Source organism: Gasterosteus aculeatus, chromosome 18 (genome assembly GCF_964276395.1).
Source record: "Gasterosteus aculeatus chromosome 18, fGasAcu3.hap1.1, whole genome shotgun sequence".
Lineage (NCBI taxonomy): Eukaryota > Metazoa > Chordata > Actinopteri > Perciformes > Gasterosteidae > Gasterosteus > Gasterosteus aculeatus.
In genome coordinates, this window is record NC_135706.1 from 8,219,251 (window position 1) to 8,235,875 (window position 16,625).

Sequence of the window (16,625 nt, forward strand, 5' to 3'; positions counted from 1 at the left end):
CCCGCAACAACAGGACAACTTAGCAATAATGTAAATAAGGTCTCGGCTACTGTGGTGCATTAGTGTGATCCAGTGGGCTCGGCATCTTCAAGTTCATACCAACCATCTCTCAATTTAAATAGAAAAGCCATTTACTTGGAGCACATTGCTAGCCGACGCCACTATGTTGTGATGCTAGCCTTGCCATTCAGCAGGACTGAAACTAGACATAAATAACTGGTGTGCTGCAGCTTGTTATATTAGGACGTTTGGAAACTCAAAAAGCTGCTTATGGGGTCAGAAAAGGCACAGCGTGTTTTATGCGACGAAATTGCACTTGCTTGCGTAGCGTGTAGCGGTAGCACTACGTACGTGATACTGCTTAATCTACACTTGTGTCATCTCTCCTCACCTGCTACAGGTTGTCCTCTTCTGGGACAGTTCCGCCATCGAGGAGGGGGTCCGGTGTGGGACATGTTCAGAAGAGGCTTTTGGTGCACCAAGTCGCTGGTTATCAGTAAAACTTGGAAGCTCTCTCGCACTCAAAAGGCGGTGATCCCCGGTTGTCGGTCACCCGAGCACCGCGGACTGAGGGCCCTTCAGGCGCTAAGTCAGGAGAATCATCCAACAAGTTCCCGCCTGCAGTCAATTCTATGACGGGCCGCCAGGTAATTACACGAAACATAGGTTATTGCGACTCGCGGCTGACTAGCATGCCCAAAACGATGACATTTTTCCGGCGAATTCTGCTGAAATCCAGATAGTTAGCAATTAGCTAGCATAACGTCACTCCAGTCACCCGACGAGCCTTCTACTACTGACTAATGGCTGTAGTTCAAACGGCATCACGTGCCACACTGCCACCTGCTGGCATGCAGGAGACGTTACACAAATCAAAAAGCACCTTTTGGGGATTTACTATTGATCCTGAGTGGTCTTTTCTACAGAAAATAAATAAATACACGAGAAGAAAGATACATGTATGCATGTGTAAACTGTACTCGCAATATTTATTTATTTGTTGTCATAAAGAATACATCTATCCCCTTCATCCTTTTTAACATGTAAGCTACTGTTATGCCAATTATTATGTTAAATCCCAGTGGCACACTCTTGTTATGATTTAATTGTTTGCCCATTCATAAATGTATAATATACTCCCAAGACATATCATCCTTTGTCACTCAAATGTTTTACAATACAATATGTATGCAGTTTGGTTAATAAAAAAACTGCTTATATTGAAAATTCAATAAAAATAAAGTCAGTTTTCCAACTTATTACTGAATATGTATTCCGTGTTACAATGTCTGTTGGTAATTTATACAGTTGCACCTATTAACCAAATGTAACACATTCTTTCAATATGTGATAATACATTAGATCATGTCTGTAAAAAGCTTTAATGCAGTTCTGAAGCCATCTGTGCCCCATTTTATACAACAAACACTATACTATATCATTCATGTTTCAAAATTTACTGTGAAAAAACAATAATATCAAATTAAGCAGCTCATGCAAAGTTCATGTCATTGTTAAAATGTGATGCCAAGTTGTAAGATTACAATGAGTAACATATCATTGTGTCAAGCACTTTACAAATGTTTTAACAATTAGGAATTTTACAAAATAATATTCTCCCCGTTCACATAAATCCTCAGCCAGCTATCACTCAAAAAATATGTGCCTTTTATTTTTATAGACGCCTTTCACCGTGATGCCCTCCAGGAATACTTCATCCTGGGAGGTAAAAAAGAAGAAAAACAGAAGGTTAGACTTGGATTGAATGTGAAGAGACACTCATACACTCCCACACAGAGAAGAAAGACATTCCTCACAATCTGCTTCTTTGCTTCATGAAACCCGGTGTGCAGAGACAGCAGGTCAAATACTACACATCCTTGACCTCTAAGATTCATACAATGAGAAGGATCTTAAAAGCTGTCTCATAAACGCTGCTTCACCTCCTGGAAACTAGACTGCCTTCACTCTCTTCACTCTCCTCACCCCCTCGTTACCTTTGGCCCTACACTCTCCTGTTTATGCATACATCATCTCCGATCTACACCCACGACATCTGTAGCACTCCTCTACTAAAAATCATTCTTGCTCCTTTACCTCACTTCCTAATCTCACCCAAGTCCCCTTTGACACGACCTTTCACCCCTAAAGCTGACTTGATGAGACTTGCTTAGTGGTAGAATATGATAATATTGGCCAATTAGAACACAAACAGATATGTCAATGCTGCTGCATATATTTTTAGTATGATGGCCCCTTATCCTCCACCTTCTTTTTTAGAAGTAGGTTTAAGTTTTTTGCCTTTTTTTTGTTTTTGTGAAAATGCTTTAAGATATTATACAAAACTATCCAAAAAGCGCTACGTCAACTTCAGAAAGCCGTGGTAACGATGGGGCTGAGTTGTGAGCTAAGCTGAGATGTATGTATATGCATCAGTGCCTTTTCTATATACATTACATATCACTAGGTTTTATACATGTATACATATTAAAACCGCTATGAACTTTACTTAAAACCAAACTCGACCGGAGGCGGGAAGCCCTGCAGCGATTACTCAATTAAACAATTCGTAAACTAAATTTAAGTGTTTTCATAATTAGAAGTGGAGCCCTCCCGCAGACCATGCGTCACCCTGCATGAGGCCTGTGCGGAGGGCCGCCGCTACTCCACAGTCTGGTTCCTGGAGCTCCATGGAATTCTTACCTGTTTTAGCTTCTTTTTCTTTTGTTTGCGGGCCACTGACCCGGAGGACCTGGGGCCCGACTCCTGGCCAACGTAGTTGTCATCGTCGAAGCACCACGCGGGGAGCTCGGGAGCGGGGGGCGCGTCGTCCTTGTTGCCATAGCGACGGAAAAGCTCTTTGAGGTACTCGCCCTTGTAGATCCCCGGGGCCCGGGCCTGGGTGAAGGCAGCCACAGCTGCTTCGATGCTGATAAGAGGTAGAAAACGCAAACAGGATATTGATTTAAAAGCTGTACACTTTAATGTATCTGTAGTTTGTAAGCGTATATATAATATATATATAAACACCTAGCAAATACAGCAACTATTCTGATTAAAAATTACTCATTTAAGTCACTTTTCATGAATTCCAAACATAAAACAATTTCAAGGTCTGAAATGGGAGAATTTGTCTTGGGGCTTATTTTGAGAAAAATACTGGCAAAGCTGAAAATAGGGTCCAACAAGCCATTTCTGCTTGAGCAATTAATTACATAATCATTTCAGGATCAGGAATCAGGAATCAGGAATCAGGAAACATTTATTAGCCAAAATATGTCAAACATACAAGGAATTTGTCTTGGCGGTTAGTGCGCGACAGTAGACAGACAAGACAACAGTGCACAGGTAATAAAATAACGTGGAATGAAATGCTAATGCAATGGGTTAGTAAGAATAAGGCTAAGGCTATGGGTTAGTATAAAACAGGGGAATAAAGTTAAACAAATTTTAAATATTAAAAAGTTGAAAAATATTAAGCATAAAGTGCACTAACAAACAAGTAACAGACAAGAGACAAAGTGACAAGTGACAAAGTGATGAATTGCAGTTAAAGTGACATGTGCAGTATGAGGGGGAGTGACCGGTGGAGTGTTATAGTCAGGCGGTGGGGGACCGGGCTCTGTTGATGAGCCCGACTGCCGACGGGAAGAAACTGTTCGTGTGGCGGGAGGTCTTAGTCCTGATGGACCTCAGCCTCCTGCCAGATGGAAGGGGCACAAACAGTTTATGTCCGGGGTGGGAGGGGTCGGCTACGATCTTTTTAGCTCGCTTCAGAGACCTGGAAGCGAACAAGTCCTCCAGGGACAGCAGATTGCAGCCGATCACCCTCTCTGCAGAGCGGATGACACTCTGAAGCCTGCCCTTGTCCTTGGCTGTGGCTGCAGCGTACCAGACGGTGATGGAGGAGCAGAGGATGGACTCGATGATGGCCGTGTAGATGACCATTTAATTGCTTGATCAATGTAGTTTTTGCTTATCTAAAGCAACTAAATGTTTTCTTTAGGGTTTTGGGTCTGTGAGATGAAAGAGGTCCTATGAGGCTTTCCCTTGGGCCAGAGGTAATAATGACGTCATTCTTCATTCTTTTCTATGTCAAAAATAATCTCTAGCAGCACGACTTAATGTTCAGGGCAGTTTTTTCCCCACGACTAGCCATATCCTAAAACACGCCATGCACCAGGGTGGATCTTTTCATAGTGAAATGATGTTGCAACAGATACACCGGACGAGGACCGTAAACGCTCCCTGAATATTCATTACACAGCAGGCGGGGAGCCGGGGAGGGTTTTATTCAGCCCATATGTCGACAGGATTCAGCCTCCTCAGACTGCTGCTCCACCCCTGACTAAAGACACTTCCCCACCCTCCCCTCATCAGCTGCTGTCAATTATTTAACCTCGCGGCCACCGCCAGCCAGACACTTTCTTTGTGAAGCATGTGTTGATTTGAACGGACAGTGCAGCTTCTCATGCCGTCACACATGAAGAAACTACAGGGAGGAAGACGGAATTATGAGCTAAAAAAAGAGCCTGATAGTGAAGATGCAAGCTAGAAGCTAGCGTGTGTGTGTGTGTGTGTGTGGGGGATTAAGAAACGGGTCATCTCTTACCTCCAGTCCATCTTCTCCACCAGGTAAGCACACATCAGAAAGCCCGTGCGGTTGAAGCCGTGCGTGCAATGAACTCCTTCAAGGACAAAAAAAAGGAAACACTTCTTATTTGGAACAAAATTGTTCCCAAAGCTGAGAGCAACAAACTACATTTGGGTGAAGAAATTTTGCCTCCAGGTGAAAAGAGATTTTTGTTCAGCTCAAAAATAAAAGAATCAGTTGCATAGTTACCCCCTCACAAACAAGCATGTGTGCACGGCCGGGTACTAACAACACAAAATAAAACCCTGCGTCTCATGTTTGCTGGAGGACGGGGATCACATTTTCCAGCCCAAATGTCTAGTTTCCGTGCATGCTTACTGATGTTCTTTCACCTTAAAATCACCTACACAGTGTTCGCGGAGCGAAGAGGTGAAACTCCCACACTGAATAGATGGAGCGACGCTGTGCCCATCAGCACAAGACTGGTTGTATCGGGGAGCTGTGATTGTAGAAAAATACGACACTTCTCCATTTGCAACACGGAGTAAGGCTGCTCCCTGCTGGACTTGTGAATCAATGCAACGAACAGCAGTTAAGTTCAGCATTATATTACAATCGCAGGAATAATGATTCATCTATAATATCTTTGCAAATGTATTTAGACTGTAGGGATTTTGAAATTGCATTTCTTAAATTTCCAAATGAGTGCAATTACCCTTTACGTGAAATAAACAGTAGAAAATAAGCCATTAAAAAAAGTGGATTACGGACAACATTGATAAAAGTGTTATTAACTACCAGTTATCAGTCATTCAGTAATACACTTGGTTTGGACAGAAGACTCTTTTAAAGAGAAATATGGTTGTCAGAAAGTGTAATAAAATAAATTAATAAATATCTTCTCTGTAAAGGTGCAGAATATGTAATTACACTTTAGTCTGTTTGTGGAAATGTTTTGGACACACAATTGAAAAAAAAAAAAAAAAAACATTCAGAAATGTTCAGTTGAAGATTCCCAAATTTCAGTCCCATTGAAATAATCGTTATGAATTAAAAACACAGACAATACAGATGTTCACTATTTGACCCGGTTAGGAAATCAAATAAATGATCGAGCACTGAACTGTGTATTACATATTTATCATAGAGTCTACGTCTATAATAACTAGGACCATTTCGAAGAGGTAAAATTAAGTTGTACTTTAATTCCTGACATCACGCTAACGTCCTTTATTCAACAACCTGATGAAGAGTAAATTATCACAGCATGAGGAACTGAACGTTTCCTCTTTTGACGTTTCCTCACCTATCAATTCTTCCGGATTCTTCTCGATGAAGTGTTCACAGAGCCTGATGAACTTTGCAGTCACATCTTTTGAAGGGCATTCGCCGTGGCTAAAATTAACAGAATGACACCAGTTTTATTACATTACCACTAAACTACAACTCACACTGAATTTATGTCATGGCTGGGTTTGGAAAAAATATAATTCTGACAGTGAATTTACTCGTACCCTTTACACGGTAGCTTCACGTATTTTATGCCGTCTTTTTCAATATCATTCCGGTCATAGAAACGTGTGGTATTCGTCAAATCCACCAGCAAACCCATTTTCACCTGAAGAAAAGACAACAACAACAAAGGCATGAGGAGATGAGGGGGGTTGTAAATTAAAAATGTCATCCGTCTTCACGGAGTCACTTACTTTTAGACTTTTTAAATAGTCAAACAGCATGCTCGGGTGAAACCTGTTCTTCACTTCAACTTGATAATCGTATCTGGGACCCAGCATTGTTTTCATTGGCAGGAATTTACCTATGGAGGAAAAACAACACAGGCAATGAGCCGGTAGTCCTCAGCATTGACCTGCAACAGCTGTAATGCAACATCAGGATCAGGAATCAGGAAACATTTATTGCCAAAATATGTCGTACATACAAGAAATTTGACATGGCAGCTGCTGGACAGTAGACAGTGTAACAATAGACAACAAGACAGCAGTGCACAATAAAATAAAATAAAATGCTAATGTAATGTAATGGGTTAGTAGAATAAGGCTATGGGTTAGTATAAAATAAGAATAAAGTTAAAGTTAAAAATTAAAAATATTTAAAAAGTTAAGAAATATTAAAAAATAAAGTGCACTAGCGACAAAGTGACGAGTGACGACAAAGTGACGAGTGAAAAATGACAGTAAAGTGACATGTGCAGCATGAAAGAGAGTGACCGGTGGAATGTCAGAGTCAGGCAGTGGGGGACCGGGCTCTGTTGATGAGCCCGACTGCCGACGGGAAGAAACTGTTCGTGTGGCGGGAGGTCTTAGTCCTGATGGACCTCAGCCTCCTGCCAGATGGAAGGGGCACAAACAGTTTATGTCCGGGGTGAGAGGGGTCGGCCACGATCTTTTTAGCTCGCTTCAGAGACCTGGAAGCGAACAAGTCCTGCAGGGACGGCAGATTGCAGCCGATCACCCTCTCTGCAGAGCGGATGACACTCTACAGCTTGCCCTTGTCCTTGGCTGTGGCTGCAGCGTACCAGACGGTGATGGAGGAGCAGAGGATGGACTCCATGATGGCCGTGTAGAAGTGGACCATCATCGTCTTTGGCAGGTTGAATTTCTTCAGCTGCCTCAGGAAGAACAACCTCTGCTGAGCCTTCTTTGTGATGGAGCTGATGTTCAGCTCCCACTTGAGGTCCTGGGTGATGATGGAGCCCAGGAAACGGAAGGAATCCACAATAGTGACGGGGGAGTCACACAGGGTGATGGGGGAGGGTGGGGCTCTGTTCCTCCGGAAATCCACAACCATCTCCACTGTCTTTAGAGCGTTGAGCTCCAGGTTGTTCTGACTGCACCACGACACCAGATGGTCAGACTCCCACCGGTAGGCGGACTCATCCCCACCAGAGATCAGTCCAATGAGGGTGGTGTCATCCGCAAACTTTAGGAGCTTGACGGACTAGTGGCTGGAGGTGCAGCTGTTGGTGTACAGGGAGAAGAGCAGAGGGGGAAGAATGGGGGGAACCAGTGCTGATGGTCCGAGAGGCTGAGACATGTTTCCCCAGCTTCACGTGCTGCTTCCTGTCAGACAGGAAGTCTGTGATCCACTTGCAGGTGGATGTGATAACCAACGCTTTGATTGGGTGTTTCACCCGAAGCTTAACTTCCCAAACCATTGCATCAATTTAAAGCCCACGCTGAGCGAAGATCAGTCCGAGTAGACATGTTGTTACACATGTTGTTACACATGTTGTTACACATGGCCCGTGTTTGTTTTGACACGTGATGCTTCGACAGCCAAGCTAGCCGACTTAGCGGCTCTTTTCTGATGCACTATTTCTCCTGGAAAAATACACAATGGACGAAGCACAACCTAGGAATTCATTTTTTTGGTTCAGAATTGAGTCATCTTGCAATAGATTTGTGATGCGTTTTTAAGATTTCAGCAATATGTTTGTGAATGTGTGACGAATCAGGGAACTGAGGCGGACACATCTGCAGCTGTGGAGTAAACACAAACACGCACGCGTAGGGAAACCAGTAGGTGGAAAAACCAGTAGGGGTGTAACACCGGAAAATCGGCTCAAACAAAACTCCTTTTAAAAAACGCGGCTAACTAAGTTTGTCCCGCAACAACAGGACAACTTAGCAATAATGTAAATAAGGTCTCGGCTACTGTGGTGCATTAGTGTGATCCAGTGGGCTCGGCATCTTCTAGTTCATACCAACCATCTCTCAATTTAAATAAAAAAGCCATTTACTTGGAGCACATTGCTAGCCGACGCCACGTGATACTGCTTAATCTACACTTGTGTCATCTCTCCTCACCTGCTACAGGTTGTCCTCTTCTGGGACAGTTCCGCCATCGAGGAGGGGGTCTTGTGCGGGGCATGTTCAGAGGAGGCTTTTGGTGCACCAAGTCGCTGGTTATCAGTAAAACCAGGAAGCTCTCTCGCTCTCAAAAGGCGGCGATCCCCTGTTGTCGGTCACCCGAGCACCGCGGATTGAGGGCCCTTCAGGCGCTAAATGAGGAGAATCATCCAACAAGTTCCCGCCTGCAGTCAACTCTATGACGGGCCGCCAGGTAATTACACGAAACATAGGTAATTGCGACTCGCAGCTGACTAGCATGCCCAAAACGATGACATTTTCCCGTGAGTTCTGATGAAATCCAGATAGTTAGCAATTAGCTAGCATAACGTCACTCCAGTCACCCGACGAGCCTTCTACTACTGACTAATGGCTGTAGTTCAAACGGCATCACGTGCCACACTGCCACCTGCTGGCATGCAGGAGACGTTACACAAATCAAAAAGCACCTTTTGGAGATTTATCATTGATCCTGCGTGGTCTTTTCTACAAAAAATAAATAAATACACGAGAAGAAAGATACATGTATGCATGTGTAAACTGTACTCGCAATATTTATTTATTTGTTGTCATAAAGAATACATCTATCCCCTTCATCCTTTTTAACATGTAAGCTACTGTTATGCCAATTATTATGTTAAATCCCAGTGGCACACTCTTGTTATGATTTAATTGTTTGCCCATTCATAAATGTATAATATACTCCCAAGACATATCATCCTTTGTCACTCAAATGTTTTACAATACAATATGTATGCAGTTTGGTTAATAAAAAAACTGCTTATATTGAAAATTCAATAAAAATAAAGTCAGTTTTCCAACTTATTACTGAATATGTATTCCGTGTTACAATGTCTGTTGGTAATTTATACAGTTGCACCTATTAAACAAATGTAACACATTCTTTCAATATGTGATAATACATTAGATCATGTCTGTAAAAAGCTTTAATGCAGTTCTGAAGCCATCTGTGCCCCATTTTATACAACAAACACTATACTATATCATTCATGTTTCAAAATTTACTGTGAAAAAACAATAATATCAAATTAAGCAGCTCATGCAAAGTTCATGTCATTGTTAAAATGTGATGCCAAGTTGTAAGATTACAATGAGTAACACGTCATCATTTTGTCAAGCACTTTACAAATGTTTTAACAATTAGGAATTTTAAAAAATTAATATTCTCACCGTTCACAGAAATCCTCGGCCAGCTATCAATGGAAAAACCTGTGCTTTTTATTTTTACATTATACAGTCTGTACATGTAGGCTACATATTTGTGATCATTTCCACCACACAATGTGTGCTCCAAAGGCTTTATGAAATAAAGGTTATCAACATTAAAAGTTCTAAATGGTTAAAAAAAATGGTGTGAATTATGTCACTTTTGAAAAACAAAGACTTGATTTAGATATATACATTATTCAGCCATAAATATTACATAAATGATAGACAGTAGCACAATATACTTGTATTTACACAAAGAATAGCATTTTTTCACCCGGGTTATCAAGTGTGACATAAGAGTACAATCAATTTTCTTTACTTTCATTCCACAGTGGACACATTGCCTTAGTCAAGTCTTTGCACTAAAGTTGCAACACGTCTGCTTTATTTGGAGCTTAATATGTTTTTATTTTAGGATTTGTTGAGATTTGATTTTCATGCCCCTCAACAATCCTGGCCCTGTTCAAACATGTCCAAAGTGACGTAAACTGTCACCGGCGCTATTTTTCTCGTCTCCTTCACTGAAACACGCTTACATTGTTTACTGGACCTCGGGGCAGAGCTTTCCACAGGAGTCTGTCTTCGATACGGGCTGTTCTCTGGAAGAAGCGGGCCCGTTGAGTCCTCCCGAGGAGAGGGATGCTGTGTCTCTATAGATTTCACTGGGTCGCCCGGCGCTGTTGGCGTGGGGGGGTCGACGTGTTCCTCCGTCCGGTCACCTGCTGGGTTACTATCGCAGCGAGCAGCGAGCGAAGACGTGGACGGGGACTGGGCTTCGCTCGTGTAAACCGCGTCACAGATGCTTTCTGAAGGATTGCTGAATGGCTGGAAGGGACACGTTCCCTGTGGACACATGATGACAGTATTTCATCTAAGCAGCTGTCCCCTTTACTCACAGACAAATGAGCTGTTCCTTTGGTGGGAATTACATCGTATATAACATTTTAATGAAAGAAAACATTTCATATACAACACAAATATATATTATTGTCCCCTTTCTGTGACTTGTGTTTTTACCAAGCAACCCCAAGACTGACAATATGTGATTATTTGTACTCACAAAGCTGGATTCCATTATTTTTGGACTCAATATATTGGATTATACACCTATTTGTTTTCATGACTACCACATGTTCCTATTTCCCCCCTCCGGACCACAAATGAGCAAGAACTGAGCCGTCTCACTGACTCCGATATGGTTGTAGTTCTCTCCTCACTGAGCTCACCTCATGATGACTTCCTGCTGGCCAAAACACCACAGAACTGAGGGCGGGATTTGGCACCGGCTTCTTCATGAATTTCTTCCATCTAAAAAGATTTAAAGGCAGCATAAGGAAACCATTTGGGCGGTCATAGTAGGATGCTTATTTTCTGTATTTCTTTCGTGAAGTTAGTTGTTTTGTTACTTGGTTGAGCTTTTTCTTTTGAAATCAATCTGTGTGATTGTCAGTGACTATAGAAGGTTGAAACTCACTGAACAGCAATGCATGAACTGAGCAATAACGCGAGAAGAGCGATGCTTCCGGAGACGCTGACGACTGTGATGAGCTCCGGATCTACGGAAAAGAATAAATAAATGAAGAGAACCTGTGTGTGGCTGCAGATGGCATCTGAACAACACGTTTCTCAGTGTCAATGTGTTGTTCAAAAGGACACGACATTCAGCAGCAAAATCCCGGTGCATTGAATTGTGCTAGGTGGTTTTCCATTTACTGATAAATATCACTCTTTTGTTTGCAAGCCAGAGGCTGTGTCATTGAATCAGGTTGGCGTAGTATCTCTTCAAAGGAAGGCAGCTGCTGTGGGAATATACAGCACACCGTACCTGACATGCCAAAGCATGCATGCAAAACGAGCAATTCATCTTTTGCAAGGCAATGCAAGTGTATTTGCATGGCACATTTCAACAACAAGGCAATTCAAAGCGTTTCACATGAAACCATTAAAACCCAAATAAGCTAAACACCAATAGCCTCCAAGCTCTTCCAAACTTGCACAAACAATCCACCCTTGAAGGTTAACACATTTGAACACTTCCCCTGGCCGGGAAATTGCCCCACGTTACACAGCAGTGATGCCATCGTGCCAAACATTGTGACACTTCCACAGAGGCGTGTTGGTGCCAGTGTTGGCCTGTGCTACTAAAACCACAACCCAACAGAGGGTGCCCACTGTGTTTAATAGGGATTGCTGCACATTGTGCCCCTTGTTCTAGCAGTGCTGGCCTCTCAACCCTCTAGCTGGTCCCTCCATGCAACGTCCTGTCTACAGATTCCACTGATGAAGGTCCACAAACTGAAGCCCCCTGAAGGGAAATAAATAAGATCCAGCAGCTGCGGTCATAGAAATAGAAATGTGTGTTTTTAGCATTACAGAGTACTCACCAAACCTTTTGGTGTAAAAGAGCGTCTCACGGCTTCTGGTGGTTCCAGTAAGCGCCGCGGCCTCCACGTGGACGCTGTACTGCGTTTCCCGATGCAGGTCTTTCAAAAGGATGAACTGCTCCGTCTCATCTACCGTTATATCTGGAAGAATGAAGAAAAAAAAGAACGCAAAAATGTCACAGCGGAAACCAGTGAGAGGAAATCCATCACCTTCACACCAGTCTGAGTTGTGCTTACTGAGCTGAGGTCCCTCCTGTGTACTGTAGAAGACGGTGTAGTTGACAACGGCGCCGCTGCACGCCGCCCGGGAGCTCACCGTCCACCTCACAAGGGCACTTTTGTCCTTGGCTTCAACCTGGATCGCTACATTTCCCGGATCTGTGGGGTTCCCGCTACATGAAATACACGAACCGTCGTCACAATCATAACAAAAAAAATCGTGAGTCACGCACCTCCCGCTCTGGAGCAGATCTGAAGGGCTCGCGCGCCATGACCCGTCTTGTCAACAAAGAGGGGCGTCACTGTGATGTTGTATGGCTGCTTGTCCAGGAGGTCTGCAAGGAAGGAGAAAAGTGGCCTCATGTGCTCTGTTGGCCCTGGTCAGCTGGTCTACCAGACATCCTCAAAGACACGAAAGGAAACATATCGCAACCACAAAGTGTCCGTTCTCCAGCCTACCGCACAGTGTTGTGTTCGTGTGTCTGCTCTCCTTCCAATAGTATCGATCTCCACCGTGGGTCCAGTCGACCATGTAAGCAGCGACGGGCTCGATTGGCGCGTTCCAGCTGACCAGAATAACACCTCCCAGCGTTGCGGCCTGGATGTTGGTGACTCGAGGGAGGCCTGCACGCCCGAGTGAGATCGAGTACACAAAATCACCAAGATGCATCGCGGCAAAGCGTCGTTCCATCAGGAAGAAGCCATTTGATGCATAAGTTGTGGTTAGCTATTTGAAAAAACAAAATTAAAAGCTTTATAACTCACTCTCTCCAATGGCGGGAACATAAACGGAATCCTCCACGAGCAGGGTTTCATCTCGGAGGACTGCGAGTATTATTCTGTGCGCATCTTGGTTCACGTAAACGTCACAGGTTGAGCTGCCGCATGAAGCCTCCTTACGATCTGCTCCCACCGCGCGTTCCTGGATGGGAGCCGCTTTGATCGAGGTGAAGATGTCCGGGCACGTTGAAGCAATCTCCTGCATAAACAGTTTGAAGCACTTAAGATCCATAAGTAATGTAAGGAAATATAAGTTGTAAAGCTGCTTATTATTTTTAAAGGCTTACTTACTGTCCACATGGCACGAACTTTTCTAACTCCATCCTCATTTGGTTCAGACAACTTTCTCCACAGGAGCGGTTTGACATCTCTCTCTGTGAAGCGTTTCATTACGTGGAATTAATTAATTGAGATATTTGATGAGATATGAGATATTTTAACGTTATTTGTCGGTAAAGAAGTTTTTTGAACTTTTTAGTTTGGTCAAAACGGTCTTCTTGTCGCTCCAGTCGCTCCAGGGGGCCTCGTGTAAAGCACAGCGGACTGAAAAGGTGTAGTTACTGCAGGAATCCCACTTTTCAATCTGCATCTTCCCGTGACTTCTCTCTGGAGTCGTATTGGGCCTCAACTGGGGGAGAAAAAAAGAATGATTCTTGTTAAAAACAGTCATTCAAATCTTTGAGAAGTCCCCGAAGGTCAGATGATGAGTACATTATTATACAACACAAGAAGGATCTTAAACCTAAACGTTTCTCTAACCTCTGTAAGACGTCCTCCATCAGCCTGGAAAATAAAATGGCATCAATTAGTTCATGGGGATCCCCGAAAAAGCTGCTGTTCTGCTGTTACGGCCGATACATGGGTCAGTTTTACATTTGGTCACTGTACTAAAACTGACACAGCTCACAAGCAGTAGCAGATTAACTGACATGAGAACCGATTCTGATTATTGTGTAATACATTGCTTATTCCTTGATCGAGGGGCAAAATGTACAGATGAAAGTTAGTCGATTTGTTATTACATTACAGGTCATTTAGCAGACGCTTTTATCCAAAGCGACTTACATTACATTTTTAACCCATGGCTTTTACATCTTTGCCCGGCGAGCAATTAGGGCTTAGGTGTCTTGCTCAGGGACACTTCGACATGGAACATGATTTGATGTGTGCTCTGATTTGTGATCACTGTAATTGAATGTACTCAGTTGGATCGTGAGGAACACTAAGTGCATGGAGGGAATTAAAAGGGGTCAGACCTTGCCGTAGCTGACTTCACAGCGACACTCTTTAGAGAAACTTGCTCGGAGCCACTCAACCAACACGTGATCGGGGAAGGGCGTGACGGTTAATTTCGGACGAATCATTTTCCCTGAAGGAAGATGGATACGACGGCTCAATGCAGAAAACTATAATAATTATTATATTATTCAAAAATGCAATGACAAGTTACTTACTTATGTGATCCGGGAAAAATGCACGTGGGTCAGAGCAAGCTTCCCAAGCAGCAGCTTTAGCTCTCACGGTAACAGTCACACTATCAAGTAGACTCATTCCGTTGGATATCGTCCATATGCAGTATTTAGACTTAGATTCGCAGACCTCACTCGGGGACGGGTTGGAAGAAGTGGCACTGAAAAACACACGTTTGATCAGTGAGACGAAGAGCTGGCTCTGCAGTAGTTCTTGGACAAAAGGATGAAGACGAACACCCACATGAGTACAGAGTAGTGTATTTGCGCTGATGGTTTAATCGGATCCTCCCAGCTGCAGTTGAAGAGGTTTGCCGACAGTTCGTCTGACTGATTTTTCCGATACAAAATACATGATATTTTGCCGGGTTTTGCTGTGGAAAAAAAAGCATATCAGCAACGTTATTGCATTGCATTTAATGTTTTTCGGCAACATCAACAGCCAAATCAAGCATATATACAATCCTTACAGTATGCTGTGATAGTGGTGCCTCCGAGGACTTGGAGGGTATCGGCACTGTGCCACTCCAGTATCGCGCTCTGATGGGTGAAGTTCCTCAGTGACAGGACAGCGTGGGTGGAGTTGACAGATCTCGACTGGCTTTCCCCCACGCGTCTGTTGTTTAGGGTCCAGAAGATTTTGCGAGGGACACATGAGCTCGGGTACACCACGTCGAGATCGGATCCCCATTCGATGTATTGATCTTTAAGGACCACATTGCAGGTGTTCTCATGCAGGGCTACAGGAAATTGGTAATGTAATATTAATATGTCAGAATGCAAATGTATTGTAGTTTGACCCTTTAAGAAATACACTTGGTTGTTGGTCTTGCAGAGAGAGAACTAAGCTGAAGGTGACCCATGCTGGTGGAAAAGGTGGTTTGTCTTCCTGTTTCCAGGTGTATTGAACTGTACTGTCTCTGGCTTCCTCCCCAGTTTCTTTCATTCATTGTTCCCACGATCAATCAGTTCTCTTTTGATTGCATATTTTCTTAAGGGCTTTCCTTGTGGTATTAGAAACGTATATCAATGAAACAATAAAGTGCAGAAAGTTCTCTAAATCCACACGATCGCTTTTTAATCAAACAAGAAGTGGGAATAGATGGTTGGTCACTAACCCTGGTGACTCATTCCTTTCTCCGTCGCGGTGGCAGGTGAAAAGCGTTCCATTTGAAGGAGGAATTGGGCTTTTGTATTACATAAAGCTTGGCATTGTGTGATTCTTATTAATCATATTAAAGAAGTGCCCATGGTAAGTTAAAATCATCTGCTTTATCACGTATCAGGCACCATATTGTTTGACTTCACAGCTGTATGTTTATTTGTTTTGGACCAGGGAATTAGCTTATTTGAACCAATCTGAATCTGCAAAGTACTACCGTCAAATAAATTGTATTGCAGATTGAATATTAAACAATTTTCCTCGGAAAATTACAAATGTACAGTTTTTATTCCAAGACTCCGGGGCCCCTCTGTAACTGTAAATAATAATCACAATAATAATGCTATAGAATGCTGATTGGATGAAACTAATTTGATTACATGACTTAAGACAACTAGTTTCTAGCAAAATTCCCAAACTTGTGCTGATGAACCCATGTCAGGCTTAGTGAACATTACGTTGTGAAACCAAAACCATCCAAACCAAAATCAGTTCCCATTAATCACAGAACCGACAAAAAAACATTGTTGAGGTTTTCTTACCTTTACAAATGGAGGGAGCCAGGACAAATAAAGCTAGAAGTATTGACATCTCCTTCATCCCATTGCCAGGAAAAACAAAAACAGCATTTTAAAATACTATTCAAACCGGGAGATAATAATTTGCCCAAGATTAAGTGATTAAAATCGCCTTCATTGTGTCGGAATGTGACCTTCTACAGCGCCAGCAACCTATTCTTCACTTTGTATTTTAACTACCAAGTAACAGGAACTTAAGCAACCTCTGACAAAAACGGGAGGTATTACCCAACTGGAAACACGGCAAGCCAGGAGGAAGTGAACCAACTGGTCCAAAAACTCTGAGACTTCTCATAGCATATTCCTGTTCTCACCCAAGACACGTGAAAGTTAGACAACA

General features: G+C 43.0%; 3 protein-coding genes across 4 annotated transcripts in view; all 3 read right to left on the reverse strand.

The window, feature by feature from the left end:
• The window catches only part of rngtt (RNA guanylyltransferase and 5'-phosphatase), a 53,264-nt gene extending 52,418 nt beyond the window's left edge, over positions 1–846 (reverse strand). For both annotated transcript variants that reach the window (XM_040161491.2, XM_040161490.2), the window contains exon 1: positions 392–846. In XM_040161491.2, coding sequence (XP_040017425.1) covers positions 392–455 — 64 coding nt within the window. In that variant the 5' untranslated portion in view covers positions 456–846. The remainder of the gene's footprint in view (positions 1–391) is intronic.
• A 126-nt stretch (positions 847–972) lies between these two features.
• On the reverse strand, positions 973–8,900 carry LOC120808523 (mRNA-capping enzyme). The gene is made up of 7 exons (XM_040161493.2): positions 8,422–8,900; positions 6,301–6,410; positions 6,109–6,212; positions 5,901–5,989; positions 4,613–4,688; positions 2,704–2,929; positions 973–1,719 (listed from the first exon to the last, which is right to left on the reverse strand). The coding sequence occupies exons 1-7, from the start codon at positions 8,483–8,485 to the stop codon at positions 1,648–1,650; spliced, it is 741 nt and encodes a 246-aa protein (XP_040017427.2). The 5' UTR covers positions 8,486–8,900; the 3' UTR covers positions 973–1,647.
• Positions 8,901–8,999: 99 nt separating this feature from the next.
• LOC120808520 (interleukin-31 receptor subunit alpha) lies at positions 9,000–16,527 on the reverse strand. The gene is made up of 16 exons (XM_040161489.2): positions 16,250–16,527; positions 15,016–15,285; positions 14,790–14,919; positions 14,531–14,706; positions 14,333–14,445; positions 13,836–13,859; positions 13,548–13,704; positions 13,368–13,450; positions 13,062–13,275; positions 12,756–12,920; positions 12,530–12,631; positions 12,315–12,455; positions 12,078–12,218; positions 11,168–11,249; positions 10,920–11,001; positions 9,000–10,536 (listed from the first exon to the last, which is right to left on the reverse strand). Exons 1-16 carry the CDS (start codon positions 16,305–16,307, stop codon positions 10,138–10,140), a joined length of 2,337 nt encoding a protein of 778 aa, XP_040017423.2. The 5' UTR covers positions 16,308–16,527; the 3' UTR covers positions 9,000–10,137.
• Between the last annotated feature and the right edge of the window lie 98 nt (positions 16,528–16,625).

What these genes read in the sequence shown, in the direction of transcription:
- LOC120808520 (XM_040161489.2), bottom strand. Translation starts at nt 16,307, where the DNA reads ATGAAGGAGATGTCAATACTTCTAGCTTTATTTGTCCTGGCTCCCTCC. An exon ending in CGTTTTGACCAAACTAAAAA is followed by an intron (nt 13,451 to 13,547) that starts GTTCAAAAAACT and finishes AACGCTTCACAG; the next exon opens with AGAGAGATGTCAAACCGCTC. An exon ending in CAGCAGGAAGTCATCATGAG is followed by an intron (nt 10,537 to 10,919) that starts GTGAGCTCAGTG and finishes ATGTGTCCACAG; the next exon opens with GGAACGTGTCCCTTCCAGCC.
- LOC120808523 (XM_040161493.2), bottom strand. Translation starts at nt 8,485, where the DNA reads ATGCCCCGCACAAGACCCCCTCCTCGATGGCGGAACTGTCCCAGAAGA. An exon ending in GTGAAGCTACCGTGTAAAGG is followed by an intron (nt 5,990 to 6,108) that starts GTACGAGTAAAT and finishes TGTTAATTTTAG; the next exon opens with CCACGGCGAATGCCCTTCAA. An exon ending in AGAAAAAGAAGCTAAAACAG is followed by an intron (nt 1,720 to 2,703) that starts GTAAGAATTCCA and finishes TTTACCTCCCAG; the next exon opens with GATGAAGTATTCCTGGAGGG.